This window comes from Balearica regulorum, chromosome 17 (genome assembly GCF_011004875.1).
Source record: "Balearica regulorum gibbericeps isolate bBalReg1 chromosome 17, bBalReg1.pri, whole genome shotgun sequence".
Taxonomy (NCBI): Eukaryota; Metazoa; Chordata; class Aves; order Gruiformes; family Gruidae; genus Balearica; species Balearica regulorum.
In genome coordinates, this window is record NC_046200.1 from 15,165,470 (window position 1) to 15,180,826 (window position 15,357).

At 47.3% G+C, this 15,357-nt stretch overlaps 1 protein-coding gene across 17 annotated transcripts in view; it reads left to right on the forward strand.

Annotated features, from left to right (window-relative positions):
• The window catches only part of MTMR3 (myotubularin related protein 3), an 85,639-nt gene extending 72,722 nt beyond the window's left edge, over nt 1-12,917 (forward strand). For 12 of the 17 annotated variants that reach the window (XM_075769286.1, XM_075769280.1, XM_075769276.1 and 9 more), the window contains 6 exons: nt 323-468; nt 1,126-2,542; nt 4,877-4,987; nt 5,509-5,597; nt 7,109-7,135; nt 9,470-12,917. In XM_075769286.1, coding sequence (XP_075625401.1) covers nt 323-468; nt 1,126-2,542; nt 4,877-4,987; nt 5,509-5,597; nt 7,109-7,135; nt 9,470-9,641 — 1,962 coding nt within the window. In that variant the 3' untranslated portion in view covers nt 9,642-12,917. The remainder of the gene's footprint in view (nt 1-322; nt 469-1,125; nt 2,543-4,876; nt 4,988-5,508; nt 5,598-7,108; nt 7,136-9,469) is intronic. The other 5 variants (XM_075769278.1, XM_075769291.1, XM_075769290.1 and 2 more) reach the window with 3 other exon arrangements.
• Nucleotides 12,918-15,357: the final 2,440 nt, after the last annotated feature.

Sequence of the window (15,357 nt, forward strand, 5' to 3'; positions counted from 1 at the left end):
GTTTAAATTGCTCAGAAGCATTATTAAGGTGTAGATTCACACAGAGCACATTGCAGTAATTCATTCATGAGGAGCTGAAAGCCGGCATTGTTATGCCTCAGCCTCTGTCTCTGAAAGAAAAGATAATTATATATCCAAGTGTAGCTGATTAAAAATGCCATAGCTGCTCCCTGGCTTTCAGAGTTATCTAGTGATCCAGCAAAGCCTCCCAGCTGCAAACCTGAACGGTCAGTCAACTACCACAATCAGATTTGAACGCTTCTCCACGTTCTGGGAGCGAGCAGTTTACCTTTTCTGAACCTCGCGCGTTCTCCCCTCTCAGGTGCTGTATCCAGTGTGCCATGTGCGTAATCTAATGCTCTGGAGTGCTGTTTACCTGCCGTGCTCTTCCCCCTCTACGCCCGCTGACGACACCTGTGCCCCATACCCCGTTCCAGGCTCTAGCCCTGAAGATCAGCCTCTGGGCAGGTGAGCCTAGAGCCCAGAAATCCCATCCTGTAAAGTAAGATCAACAGAGAATATTGTGGGATATGAAGAGGAGAATACTTGTGGTGGGAGGGAAGTATTTTTCACAGGCTTATTTGTGGGACTGACTGACCTACCCAAAAGTAGTCTGTTGTTGTTTCAGTTTGGAAAGCTGTTAAGTTTCAGAGGTGATAGCGTAAGAGAGAAGATCAGCAAATAGAATTAAGCTCTGGGTACTGCATTGCCTTGTAGGATTCCTTATATCCTTGTGGGATATAAGCTTTCCTTTGGTTATCTTGATTTGAGTTGATTGTTGTGTAACTATTTCTTTGCTTTTTTGTACAATGATTCTGAGCATGTGTTAATTAGGAGGTGTGACCAGACTGTAAGCGTTTGTGCTTTGTGGTAAAAGGATTATTCTGGGAATGTTTGAAGTCTGATTGAACATGTCTTCCTGATGGCAAACAAAGAAAGTACTGAAGCAGCTCTGCATTACAGATTGTCAAAATGTGCTCCTAGATAATACTTCACAGAAGTCCCTTAGTTAGCAGATTGTTACTGTCCTAATTGCGGGGGGAGTTTTTAAACCATAGTAGCTAAGCACTCAAAAAAAAAAAAAAATCCCCTGACTTTGGATTCTGATTATTTGTTCCTTTATAGGTTACCAAAGACAAGATCATTTGACAATCTGACAACAGCCTGTGATAGCAGCGTGCCTACAACCAATCGCCGTAGCAGCGACCCCAGCCTCAATGAGAAGTGGCAAGAGCACCGTCGATCTCTGGAGCTGAGTAGCCTCAGTAACCCTGGGGATGATCCCTTTGATGGAGACAGCCTGAGTAAACAAGGCAGGGCTCCAGTTGGAGCAGAACTCTCTGTTGCAGCTGGTGTGGCAGAGGGACAGATGGAGAATATTTTGCAGGAGGCCACTAAAGATGATGTTGGTCTGGAGGAGCACTTAAGGGGTAGCCTAGAGACAGTAGGTAAAGGGGATGAGATTGCCCTGGACAAGAAGAGAACTGAAAATCTACATGGGTATGTCAGTGACTTCTGTGAAAAGGCTGAGGCAGATAAAGGCGTTGCAATGAACAATCCAGCAGCCAACCCGCATCCGGTCTCACAGGGTGCTTCTGAGCTTGAAGGACAGCAGGATGAGCATTCTGATCTCAGTAATGCCATCCAGAACTTAGCTTGGGTGAAAGGACTACAGACTGTTCCTCTGGAGGGCTTTGTAAATAGAGATGCTCAAAAGAACACGGAGGAGGAAGGCGTTAGCAAACCTGAAGGAGAAGCAGAGAGCCTGTACAATACAGCGCAGGCCAACCTTCCGTTACCTCTGACAATCCCGCACGAGGCAAGAGCATCCAACATTGAAAGTTCTACGGAAACCTTAACAGAGAATGAAGCGAAGCAAGAGCTCGTTCCTAAGGGCCCTTGCCATGGACCTCACCTGGTGGACAACAGCGCTGACGAGCTTTCTCGAACTATTGAAAATAGGCCGGAGGGGGAGAGCACGCCAGAACTTCAGAAACAGGGAGCAAAAGTGCATAGGACTTCTGGTAGCAGCAACACACACATCCCAATGCCTTCCCCTTGTGCCTTGCCTTTAGCTGAATGTAAAGATGAGATTGTGTGTAACGGAGAGCTGGAGCCCGAGAACAAGATGACAGAGAAGCCTGCGGGGTTTAGTATCGCCCAGAAATACCACGTGACAAACGGACACTGTGTGAACGGAGAGGATGGTAGGATCAAAGCCTCTCTGAGTCGGCAGGTCTCCACAGCTAGCTGTAGTTCTGCACAGTTTCACGTGAGGAACTTGCACCAAAAATGGATGGTTAGTCATCTTGGTAAGCAGCAGGCAGCCAGCAGCCCAGACCAACCTGCCAGAAGTCACCTGGATGATGACGGGATGCCTGTCTACACTGATGTCATCCAGCAGCGTCTGCGCCAGATAGAAACTGGGCATCAGCAAGAAGTGGAGACCTTGAAGAAGCAAGTGCAAGAGTTGAAGAGCCGGTTGGAGAGCCAGTACCCGAACAGCTCCTTACGTCTCAACGGTGATTATGGAGACGAAGTGGTAAGTGAAATGGTAATTGGGCCACTGCTGGAAACAGTGGGCTGGTTAGTCATGTTCTGGATCTCGCCAGCTCTTAGTTCATTAGTCAGGTAGTGACTTTTTGGCTGTACAGGCTTTTATCAAACTCTTAAGGTCATTCTGAAGCAGGCAAACAACTGATCGAGTACACAGCAGTTAGCGCTAACTAATATTCTCACTGTATTTCAGTTTGACTATAAGTAGCAAGGTGTTCCACAGCGTACTCGCACATACCTGGACACACCTGGGCACCTTCACTGGCCTATTCCAAAGAACGTTTGTTTCAGTGCCGTTTTCATGAATGGGCAAAGATAATTTTCTAAGGATGTGAATGCGTCATGTACTGGGACAGGAGCATAGGGCTGATCTCTCAGTGCTTTGCGTGCTTGGGGTAAGAAATTTGCAGCAGCACCCGTGCTGTTAGCTCAAACCCGTAGAGTTTGAGCCATCCCCTTTTCAGATAGCTGGCCTGCTCAAGGCTCATTAACTGGGATAAATTAAGAGCTTTTGTGACAGCCTTATGTCAGTGAGGGTTTTTTCTCAACAAACTTAAGAATTTTAAGGGAGCTTTTAAACTGTTTGTGCTTTCACTTTTGAAGTCTTAAAAGTAGAGCCTTATGTTTGAGGTGTGATTCAAATACAGTACACTGATTTCTGTAGCAATTACATGATCTATGTAGCTGTGGTGGCAAAAGAAATTTTAAAATCAGAAATGAAGTAAGTGTAATTCCAAGTTCAAGATCTCAATAGCTGGCAAGTTTTGCACACATCTCTGTATGTCTTAGGTGGATTTCTAAGTTGATTCTCCCCTACCTGTTTCTTACCTAATTTCTCCTCCTCTTTTGAGTAATAAATAATACTAAAAAGTCATAAGAAATACAGTCACTGGCCTTGTACTGTTTCTGGGAGGTGGCACTGATTCAGCGAACCAGCAGGAGTCCTGCTCTGCAGAGGCCGTCGAGCACAGGGCAGTTCTGCGGATTGCTGAAAAACTTGGAGTTTGTTAGTTAAATAAAAGAAATGAAGAGGGGAGAGCTACATGAGAAGCAGGTAGGCACAGGAGGAGGAAAGGGGCAGGAAGGGGAAGGGTGAGGAGATGTAGAATCCCTGAAACAGAGTTTGTATCTTCCTGGGGCTTTGAACGTGAGGCAGAGCATTGCCCTGCTCTTCCTACCTGCACGTTACGATGTGTTTCATGTGCCTGCAGAATGGGGGCGGGGGGGAACCACATACACAAGAGGCTTCCAACTTTATTTTAATATTGTTTAGAAGTGGCAGAGGTGCTGGATAGTCCCAGGTACATTTGTTGTGAAAAATACTCAGAGCCTTCTTGGCTACTCACTTGGAGAGAACAGCGCTAAGTGCTGCTTTTGGGCGTCTTTCAGCTCCAAGCCCTTTCAGCTGGGTGTGACTCCTGTCACTGGCAAAACCTCGGGCTCCTTGGAGAAAGTTGGTGCTTTTGCCTTCATTTGTTATACTCCCATTTTTTCAGGGCCTTCACAAGAGCGCACTGTCCTCTAGAAAATTCACTGTTTTTAAGAATCTAATATCTACCTTCTATTTGTGCCTCAGCTTGGGAGGAACAGGTTTGCTTCTGGAGCTTCAGAGATGCCCATTCCTCAGGCACAAAAAGACATTCACTCAAGATTTCTTGCTATTTTTGATGTATTTGAAGGACTGGCCGAGTTTTAAGTCAGTTAAAATACAACTCTACCTGGCTAGACTGTATTAAGGAAGCATTATTCCCAAAAAACCTATGTATGGCTCAAATTCTGAGTTTCCCCATGTATGATTTGGCTTGTATTTTCCAGAACTGTTACCAACAAAAGTATATATTACTAGTATTAGTTTTGAAAGTGAAACAACCTTGGGAAGGAGATGCGACCATGAAATTGGAGCCACAGATAGCAGCTTTTTTGGTTCATCACCCAAAGTGTTGCTGGAACTCTGTGCTAACACAACAGAAAACAGATTTAAAATCCATTCTACCTCACAACATCCTGTCATCAGAGGGTCAAAACCTGAACCCTGACTGGGGTTTGGGGTTTTGGGGTTGGTTTTTTTTTGCATTTCACCACTGCAGAAACCGCTTCAATGTGCGGCATTTGTAGTCCCATTCACAAAGATACTCTTGCCTTTGCTGCCACGTGCGCACTGTAGGTAGGTGCCTGGTTACGACACTCGCCCTTGTGGTGCAGACAGAGCCAGCTCTTTCTTAACAGGAGGTTCCACTCCTCCCCACGACTGTCCGGTTTTTATTTGTACAGAAGTAGGACTATGGGAAGGTTCTGTTCAGCTGTGTTTGTTTGCCAACAGACTTCTATACCCGACTCGGAAAGCAATCTGGATCAGAACTGCTTGTCTCGCTGCAGCACAGAGATTTTCTCTGAAGCCAGCTGGGAACAGGTGGATAAACAGGACACAGAGGTACAGACTAAATCCCTGTAAACTGCTCATTCTTCCAGTAGGATGGGATATTCATAATTCAAATTACCCTACAGCCTTTGGTCCTGTCAGCTTCTTGTCAGCTATCTTCCTTGCATTTCACTTGTCTCTCGTACTTTAAAGATGAGTACCTGTGCCTATGAGCCCTCTGCTCTCTATGTATGAACTCTCTGAAGCTGTGGAAGGGATGAGTAGCTGAAGGAGCCTTAGGTGGACACATGCTTGGTGAATATTCTTGGCCTGGATGCTTTTAAAGCGCAGGAGAAAAAACAGGGAATTGGACTTTATGACTTAATTTCTCTTTGTGTGAGTGTAATTTAGTTCTCAAAGGGAAATCTGTTCTCAAAAGGAAGGTTTCTGTCATCTGTCTTCAACTGTTGCAAACAACAAATTTGTGCTCTTAAAATAAAACAAGCGCTTTCCTTTGAATTTGTGAGTGCAAATCAGATGGATTTGTTTCTAATTGCCCTCTCCTTGATAAATTTGGCTTTTATTTCTCCCAGGTGACACGATGGCTTCCAGACCACCTGGCTGCACACTGCTATGGCTGTGACAGTACGTTCTGGCTTGCCAGCAGGAAGCACCACTGCAGGTAACTCGTGCACCGACGGAGGCTGGAGGGAGGCATGGCCATGGCTTGAATTGTTCCCTCCCTGGTTAAACCAGGAAAGGGTTTTGTTTTGACATGTAGTTCCTTTCTCAGGGATGGATGTCAGACCAAGTGTTTTATTAGAGTAGGGCTGTGCATGCTACCGAAGGAACCAAGAGCTTTGGAAGAACAGAAAAGTGCCTCCTGTTCAGTTCCAGTTCATGCTGAGTATATATTTAAAAAGGCAAATTTGGTATCTGCTCCACCCCAGCCTGAACAGATCCTGCCATTTTTCCTCAAACTGGATTTGGAGGCAGCTGGCTGTTTGGCTTGTTAAGTATTTTTTAAAAATACTGGCTTGTCATCTTAGCATTCAATAATTCAATACTGCAACTATATGAATAGCATCTTCTTCCCATTATGGGTTGAAAACCTGCTCCTTTCCTTCTCCAACTACTCTTCCCTTTTCATTAAATTGCTCTTGAATAGAATTTGAATAGGACACCTATCTGAAAGAAAAATTTTCTGGGTTATTCTTTGCCCAATGTGTTGCCAGCAGAGGCTACAACAGCTAATGCAGTCGGCAGGGGCTAATGAAGGACAGATGGCAGAGGCCCTCTGATTAGATCATACTCCAGTTAGAGACAGGAAATCTCAGATTTCTAAGTTACACTTCAAATAAATTCCTATTCCTGATTTCTGGACATGAGAAAACTATTTCAAAAGAACTGTCACTTAAATGGCAGTTACCACATTTTGATGCTTCGTTGCTTTTTGAGGTTATAGAGAATTATAGACATCTTTCCTGATTTGTGTCCTCCTTATGTTTTGCTCCATTTAGCCTTCTTGTAAAGATAAAGCCAGGGAAGAATGAACAGAAGTTGAACAGCTCTGATTTTTTTTCATGTCCACTCTGTCCAAATTTGTATGTCTTAGGGCTTCAGATGAAATGTACAATTACAGATGTACACATCTGAAGGGTTTTCTAAGAGTTAAAAAGGTGTTTTCCTTTGTCCTTCTCCGAGTGGTATCTGTGAAGTGTGCCCATCAGCACTGTCACCCTGCCTCCCTAGGTGGAGTGACACCCGGCACGTTCAGTCTCCTAGGCCCGGGCTCTGGAGAGCGCCTAGCGCGCGGATACACACAGGACAACCCCAGCACCGTGAGGAGTTATACGGGCTCCGGGTTTCGAGTTTGGTTGCAAATTTCCCTTTAGAATCTTTGTTCCTTCATCTTTCAAACATCTAACCTGGGTTGACCACGTAAGCTCTGGTGGTTTACGGTAGAGACTGGTAAGGGATGGCGACTGACAAAAAACCTGAGTATTTCCACAAGTATTTTCAAAAACCCAGGGATCGGTGGAGGTCTGCTCAGCATCTTACCTGGGAGTGAAAATGAGTTGAAACCCATACACTGAGAGGCCTCGAGCAGGATCCAAATATCCAGCTTCCTTCATTGCCAGGATTTGCTGCTTTTGCCCGTTCCCCTCTGAGCTCTTTCTCCCCTCCTTGCAGGGACATTGACCGTGTCGATCAAATCTGGTGAGCATTTACAACAGCCTCTGTCTGTTGTCTGTCTGCGTTTTCTTGGTAATGTCTCCAAACTAACTTGGTCTATTCCCCCTCTATGTTTCTCACTTGCCTAGAAATCACTAGAAAGGAGTTGTGGGTGGTGAGCACAATCTGTTGGATGTTTAGATCCCTATAAACAGGCCTCTTCACAGCAAGGCATTTAGGACTTGGCTTTCGGTAGCTTAAACTGGGATGTGGATCACACTAACGCTCGCCATCAGTAAGTCCTGTGTGTGAGTAACAGAGAATGCTTCACTCCTAACTGAAAAGAGACTGTCCTTGCAGTTTAGCCAGTATGCATTTTTTTTTTGGCCTTATTTCTGGGATAAGTCCATGTGTTATAAAACAATTCTAGTGTCACCGTGCAGTGTGTTGACAAAAACCTGCCACTTATTTTAGAAGGGCTGAAAATACCGTGGCAGTAACAGGTAACGCAAAGTCGGTAGAGGGTTAGTATCACCAAAAAAAGGATAAATATCCATGATTTAGTAAGAGGAGGAGGTGTCAGTAGTGTGGTTCAAAGTCACTGTTCCTCAAAGGAGCGAGATAGCTTTTCTAGCTTGTTTTTTTAACATCTCTTTTTAATCTCTCAAGTGAAGCAGAGGACCACCAGGATAGAAAGAGTGAGTTGTTCAGAGCTTTCCGAAGCTTGAGGGAGAACAGTTCAAGAACACTGTTATCTGTCACAGAAGGATAAAACAACAAAACCACCCCAAGCATATGTTAGGAAGCTGGTGAGCTACAACAAACAAATATTTGTTTTAATCCCTCTGGTTCTTTTTTTGACCTCATTCGTCAACCGCGAGTTTCTGCTGGATAATGGTTCTTTGAGCAGCAGAGATGTGGGTTGTCAGAACTGCTTTTCTGCAGGGTGTCTCTGTGTAACACCTCGCAGGACTCTGTTCGCTCCTGCTGGTTTTTCTGATGGTAATTTCTAACAGGGTCCTTTAAGACGACTTCGAAACCACTGCAGAAAGGCTAGGAGACCAAAATGAGCCCATTGAAGTGAGAAATGGGATTTCTCTGCCGACTCTTTCCCCATCAGTGATCAGGATCTGGAAATCTTGTCTCTTGGCAATGAAGGATTAATCAAAGCTGCCGGGTGTAGGCAGAATTCTCTGTCAGTCTCTTGGCAGCGGTAAATCTGTTCTAGTGCAAAACAATAATGGCACAAAATCCTGATGCGAAAGAGTTAATGAAAGGGCATCAGGCGTAGAGGTAAACCTGCAAAATTCAGGTCCCTGGGGTGCTGTCCTGAACCCCTTGTTAGGATCTGGTGAGTTTGGAGGACAGGGCGCTGCAGTGCTCACAAGGCTGGCTCGAGCAGCAGCAGGTTTTGAGAGGTGCTGTGAGAAGAGCAGGTCATTGTTTTCAAGATTTAAATTTTATCCCTTCCTCCTGCGAGGTGCATGCGCCAGCGTGCCTCCACCAGCTGACATCTGACAACGTGTGTGAGACCACTCACCCTGCCGCAGCGTTACTGCCGTTTCTGAGCATGAACTACCTGGCTGCCCGTCTCGTGGCTTTGCATGATCCTTGTCGACTGAGTTTTACTTTACGCAGAAGTGCAGGACTGCCGGGAACGCCGCAAAAGGGACCGCGCTGCTGGGGCAATGGGAGGATTGCATCAGCTGAAACTGGTGTTAATTGTTTTCATCTGTCCCCTGCTTAAAGTTTCCAGCAGTGCTCTTGAAAGGAACAGAAGGAAATATTTCTGTGCTGGTACTCAGCAACACACACTTGTAGAAGAGTAAAGCAGCAGAGGCTGTTCCCTCCTGCCAGGATGCAGCGTCCAGTCTGTCTGTAACACAAAGCTGGATCCGAGATGTGAGCAGGGGCCAGACCACCACATTCCCCACCTCCTTAGGGAGGAAGGCCCCTTGTTTCCTCTTCCGTAGCCCCTCTCGTAGCCATGTGCCCCCACGGTAGCCGTGACAGTGATGAGTAGCACTGTGCTCTTCTGCAGGACGCAAGAGCGAGCTCAGCCCCGTTCGACATGACGGTGTTGTACAGAAGAGCTGTCGCTGTAGAGACACGTAACGAGCTGTAATTCTGTACTGCAGTTTGTGCTGTGCCCCTTTCTGGCGTCCGTTGCCCAGAGCTCCGCTTCACCTTGTGAAGCGAGTAGCACAGGGCGCAGACGCTGCAGGGTGCCTTTGCACTGTCCTGGTGCGGCGGGAGCAGCAACTGCAGCCTCCAGGGCTGACCCTGTCGCACCACTGTGAACAGTGTAATTTTAGAACTCGGGTAACTTTGTCAAACTGCTTCTGATCTTTTCCTTTTCTCCTCTGTTCCTGATACAAGGAATTGTGGCAACGTGTTCTGCTCCAGTTGCTGTAACCAGAAGGTGCCCGTTCCCAGTCAGCAGCTCTTTGAACCCAGCAGAGTCTGCAAATCCTGCTACAGCAGCTTGCACCCCAGCAGTTCCAGCCTTGATCTCGAACTGGATAAACCCATCACTGCCACGTCAAATTAAAGTTCCGGCCTCGGAGCAGCGGGGGAGCAGCTGTGCCGAACCTTCCCCAAGAAACGCGCAGATTCTCGGTGGGCTGAGGCTGGGAGGATGCGGGAGCCGTGCACTTTGGAGGTTGGGGCGTGGAACACCGCTCGGCGGGACAGACCTCGAGGACGTACCGCTGGATTGTGGGATTCTCCTTTCCCAGCTGTTCCCCCTTTCCTTTCTGTCCTATCTGTGTGTATGTGTCCATGCGCGTGTGTGTGTATATATAATAATATATATATGTTTGTTTGCTGGAAGATTGTGGAAGTGGGAAGGGAGCTGGTGCCAGAACCAGATTTCCCTTTTGTGTTTAACTGTCCCACTGCCGAACTGTTGCAGACAGACAATTTTGGGGAGGAAAGGAGAAGAGGGGAATTGGTCCAGCCGATGTGCAGAGTGTGAATACCTGTAGCGTCAGCGCTAGTGCTTTCAATCACTCCCGTTACTTCCAAACAAGAAACTGCTGTTTGGGAACCTGTTGCTGCTAGAAGAAATGGGAATCTCTTTCCCAAGAGAGCACTCTCCCTCTCTGTTCTTAGAGTGGGCTTAGATATCCTCGCTGCGTGAAGGGGAATCGGTCACGGATGTCCACCCTCGGCGGCTCTGCGTGCACGCGTGATCTGTGTGTTCTGTTGCCGTCAGCCCTGCAGCTGTGGCTCGGAGAGGAGACACCTGGACTGGCTGGCTAAGGAAAGCGCGCGCTTGTTTGCCAGAGGTGAGAAAGGGATTGAGCAGGCGGCCGAGCTGAGATGGGTTTTACACTGGCGCCTCTCTCAAGTTCTGTACATGCAATTCATTATTTAAAACTGAGTGGGAAAGTAGACAACCTTCAACTTCTATCCCTGCCCCGTCTGTAGGATGGTTTACTCGATGCAAAGCTACTTTTGGAGCAGTGCACTTGTCGTGGTTCGTACAAACAGGCCGTCGTGTGCTGTTGTTCAGACTCGCACTTTAATGAGACTGTCCAAACCAACGAAAGAGCAACTGTGATACGCTGGTGTTTTCGCTGGGCTTGGTCCATGAGGAGTGCACTGGCGCTTGTAACGCTCCTGGGACGTCTCCTCCTTTTGCAGTCTTTATTCGATATACTCCAGATAGGAAAAACCTGCCTGAGGATTTTATACAGACCTACAGTACATCATGGATTCCCCTTCTTCCTTCTGTCCCAATCCGAGTCACTTCTAAGGTCACCTCATTAAAGTGTGAATCTCCTGAATATGTTTTTTAATGAGTGTTAGGTACTCCTCCCCTTCTCCTTCTGATAGAGCCTGCTTAGCGCGGTTTGGCGAGGAAGAAACGTAGATCCTGCTTCACAGCGTATTGCCTAGACAAAGTTACAGCTTCTTGTGTGATATTCTCAAGAACAACAACAAAAAAATCCTGCTGGAGTATTTGAGAGTTTTCAATACGAAACCTCAAAATCTAAGAAACCTCGGGAAAGGAGTGCTTCCCTTCCCTGGAATGTCAGAATCGCGTAATCCAAAGCGAGTATCACGCAGAGAAAACAATCTCAGAATATTTGTTAGGCCTGAGGGGGAAAAGAAAAGTCAAGGTATTTTATTTTTTACTTTGAACTTCCCACACCCTTTGCAAGGGTCGTTACACTGCTGCGGCGCGAGCTGAAGATTCCCAAGACAAAGATGAAGGTCCGAGGCCGGTTTAGCGTAGCAGGGAGGGCGTCTGCTAACGAAGCGTCTTGGGATCTCCTCGGTGCGGGTTTGGAAACGTTTTCCAAACCACCAGGAGGGAAGAGCAGAGAAAAGGATGGGTTCTCCAGTCGAGTTGTGTCTACAAGTATTTGTTCCTAAAGCAGTGCAGCGAGTATCTGGGATAGACCCGTGGGCGTTGCCGCTCCCTGTAAATCGGAGGCGGCTGGGGCAGGAAAAGGGCAACGTGCAGCTCCCGGCTCCGGCTCTTCCCCCGAGGGGCCGGTGAGAGGTCTGACGTTGGGGGACGCGCCGACGTCGTGTGCGTTTGTGGTGCAAATAGTCCAAAATGAGTCTGAGATTCTGCAGTTCCTAATGACAGGTGCCAAGAGGTTATGATACGGGTTTGGGGGTCTGTGATGTACAGTGTGAATAAATGCTTGCAGCTCTTAGTCTTTTTTTGATCGATGAAGCACTTTTTTAATTAATATTATTTTTCTTTGTATGTAAAGGAGGAACCAGTATCTCTCCATAGCTGTATATATAACTGTTCTCTCCTAAAGAGAGTAAAGTGCTCCTATATTTTTCATTTTTGTCAAAGCGAGAAGTAAATACTTTAGAATTGTTAAATATATAAATAAAAGTGAATAAAGTTTAGACTTTTGCATGGGAGCATTTGCTAACACACTTTCTAATTTTTTATTTTTCTTTCCTCTCCTTCGTAGGGGATATATTTGAGGTTCAGCAGAAACACCAAGGCCTTTGAAAAAGGAGGCTGCAGCAGGCTGCCTCTTGCTTTCTTTTCCACTGCGTGTCTTTGCGAGGAACAACAAACTGTTGCTCCTAAACTTAGAAGGAAAAAAAAAAAAATATTAGGCTTGGTTTTCCTGGTGCGAGAGTCCCAGGGAGGGGGGGAAAGGACACAATCTGCGCACACCACCGGGTCCGGTCAGTACAATCAGCGCGGCTGGCTGCGGCTGGAGAACCGTAAGAGTCTCCTCCTCCTTGGTACCTCGTTTTTCTTTTTCCCCTGAACCACCCATCATATTGCAAAGCGTTGATCTGACAATGTTAGCCCAAATGTAGGAGCAGCTCAGGTCGCCCGGGAATTCCCCCTGCTGCTCCCGTTTGGAAAAGGAAGCTCGATGTCTTCCCTCCCCTGCAGCGAGTGAGCAGAGCGAGCTGGGGCGGGAGACAGGGCCCGGTTCTCATTTGCACCCTTTCTGCCTTACCCTCGATGCTGGATGGTGGAGCTGGGGCTCTTTGGGAACAAACCAGACTCGCTCAGGTTCACTATCTTTTAATCTTTTCCCAGAAGGTGGAAAACTCAACTGCTGTTTGTCCTGCAAAAGTCTCCTCCTGCGCAAGGGTCCGATTATTCTCATTTTCCTCGGACCGCTTGGCTGCACGCACTCCTGTCACATCAGCTCCTACTCCATCACATCTTTTCTTACATATTTGAAGGCGAGAGAGAGGATTTGCCCTGAATTCTCAGGGGGACTGAAGAGCTCCTTGAGCAACTGTGAGTTATTTTGGGACAGGCCTGTTCTAATCACAAGACGTTGTGCACAATTGCTTTCTAATCTCATGGTATTTATTTAATCAATGCAGATTCTGGGCAGAGCTGTGATCGCAGCTGGGGTTTGTATCTACGGCTTCAAGAATAAGAGAAAAGCATATATAATGTTTTGCACTATTAAGAACATGCAAAGGAACAGCAGGTTTTCAATTATACACCAGAATTTGATTTTATATAGCTCCTTTCATCCCTGAGTTACTTCAGAGTGCTTTTTCAGTCAGTCATTACTCTGTAGACGTTATGCGCCCACGGGTGCTGCCAGCCCCGGACCCCGCACCGCCGGGATGTTCTCTGCTCGGGAAACGCTGAGCAAAGCCCCGCGGGTCTCCTCTGCTGTCGTCGGAGAGAGAAATCTTAACTGCCGCAGAGCGTGGAGCCGTTCCTGTGCTGAAGGGCTTCGCGTCGGGGGCGTCAACGGCCAGGGAGCTCTGCTAGAGGAGTTGGCATCATGTCGGAGCTCGTTTCCCGGTGATCCGTTCTTCCTAACGATTGTCCTTTTCTGTTCTGTTACAGCTCTCGAACGGCACGAGAGCCTGAGAGCAGTGCTGCGATCGCAATCCGCAGCTTTAGTGCTGTCTCACACGCTGTAAAACAATCTCCTTAACGTAAAGGCGATTTGTGCGGCTTATCGGGAGTCTCGCAAATAGCATTAGTGGCTGAGGAACAGGACAATCTTGGAGCGCTGGGGGTCCCTCTCGTCCCCAGGCAGGACAGCAGCCAGCCCAGCCTCTCCTCGCCGGCAGAGGCAGCAGTGATCTTACAGGCTGGGCAATTAAGTTACCAATTAATTAATCATATTAGTGAATTGGATGGGTTGAGGTGTGGCGGCAGCAGTGTCTAGGATGGAAAACCAAAGGCTCTTTGGTGAAGGGGAAGGTGTCGGGAAGCTCGCCGCTGCCCAGGAGAGGCTGTGGGCTGGAGCCCACGCTGGAGAGGTTTGGAGCTGTGAGGACGCTGCCGAGGGCCGCAGCCGCGTGCAGGAAAGCTGGGTGGATTCCGAGCCCGTTTAACAGCGCGCTGGTATTTTATGGTTAGCCTGCAATTGTCATTCTAACAGATGCTGAATTAGTCAGTGCGAGGTTTTGAGAAAGCCGTGTCCGGGGTCGGTGAGGAGACGGCGTTTCACTGGGCCGTGCTGGAAGGGGATGCTCGGGCAGGGCAGCTCTCCGACGCTCGGGTGCGGGATCCGGTGCAGGTTTCACTCAGTCCTTAGAGCCGCCCTGGCTGTAAGGCCAGGCTAGATTGGCCTTTTGCTAAGGCCATGGCTAGATTCCATCGCCAGCGTCGCTCGGAACTGGCTGGTGAGTTCCGTGGAGCAACCTTTCTTATTCAAAAAGCAAAAGCAGTGATTTAGGCTCTCTTTTTGAGGCATGAGATGAGCGATGCGGCCTCTGCTCGTGCAGCAGCGCAGCCTGCGCTGCCCGGCCACCGCGTTGGTGCTTTTGGTTTTCCTCTGACGGCCAGAGGAGTGATTCTCCAGCAGCCCAGACTCACCCCGGGCAGCGTGAAGTTCCTTTTTTATAACAATTCGGTTCATTTTTTGATGAAAGAGGGAATCCACCAGCATTAGAGCAAGGATGCAGAAAGAGAAACGGAACCTTTTAATGCAGCTGCGTCCACAGAAGCGTTTGTCCGTCTCGCTGTCCCTACGCCGTAGCGACGTGCCGTTTCCTGGGCAGAGGAATAACCAGTTCCCATCCCTCCATTTTACGCACGTAACACAGGCATCGGAGCTCGGATTGTTGCATTTCGGGATTTAAGATTACCATATTCTTCGGACTTCCAAATTTTTTTAAATGCTGCTAAAGTTTTATCTTCCTATTTAACAAATGTGTTTTTTTAAACCGATTTCCCATAGTTATGTTATTAAATGATTTTTACCTTGCAGTGGCAACAGGTGATGCATTTGATTGTACATTTTTTTTTGGTGGGATTTGTATTAAAATGATATCTGAAATCTTGATTAATTACTTCAAGAACATTAAATGTTTTAAAACACGCAAGCCGATGAGAGCAGAGAGCTGTTTAGCAGCAGTATAAATGTTAGACCCTAGCGCTTATTTGTTTGTAACAGCATTTATTCTGCTGTAGCCTCAGAGTGAATATTTAGATCTTAATAAATTTGTCATTTTCCTACACAGTGACAATTTTACAGTCCCTTGTGTTTTCTGTATCGGTGCATCTGCAGGGCTCCCAGTTTGCGGGGCATATTTTTAGGTAAATTACAGCTTGTGTATTAGAAAAAAGTTCAAAAAACCAGTGTAAAATACGTCAGAAAGAGGTGATGTGAAATCCCAGGCGGGCAGTGAGCGTGGAAGGCGCCGGTGCTTGCCAGAGCCCCGTGCTTTGGAGACGAGCTCTGGGTGAGAACGGCGGATCCTGACGGTTCAGCAGCAGTCGTGCAAACAAGTCTGACACAATGATTTTCACTTTGGGTCGCAGCCCTCGCCTGCCGGCGGACCCTTCC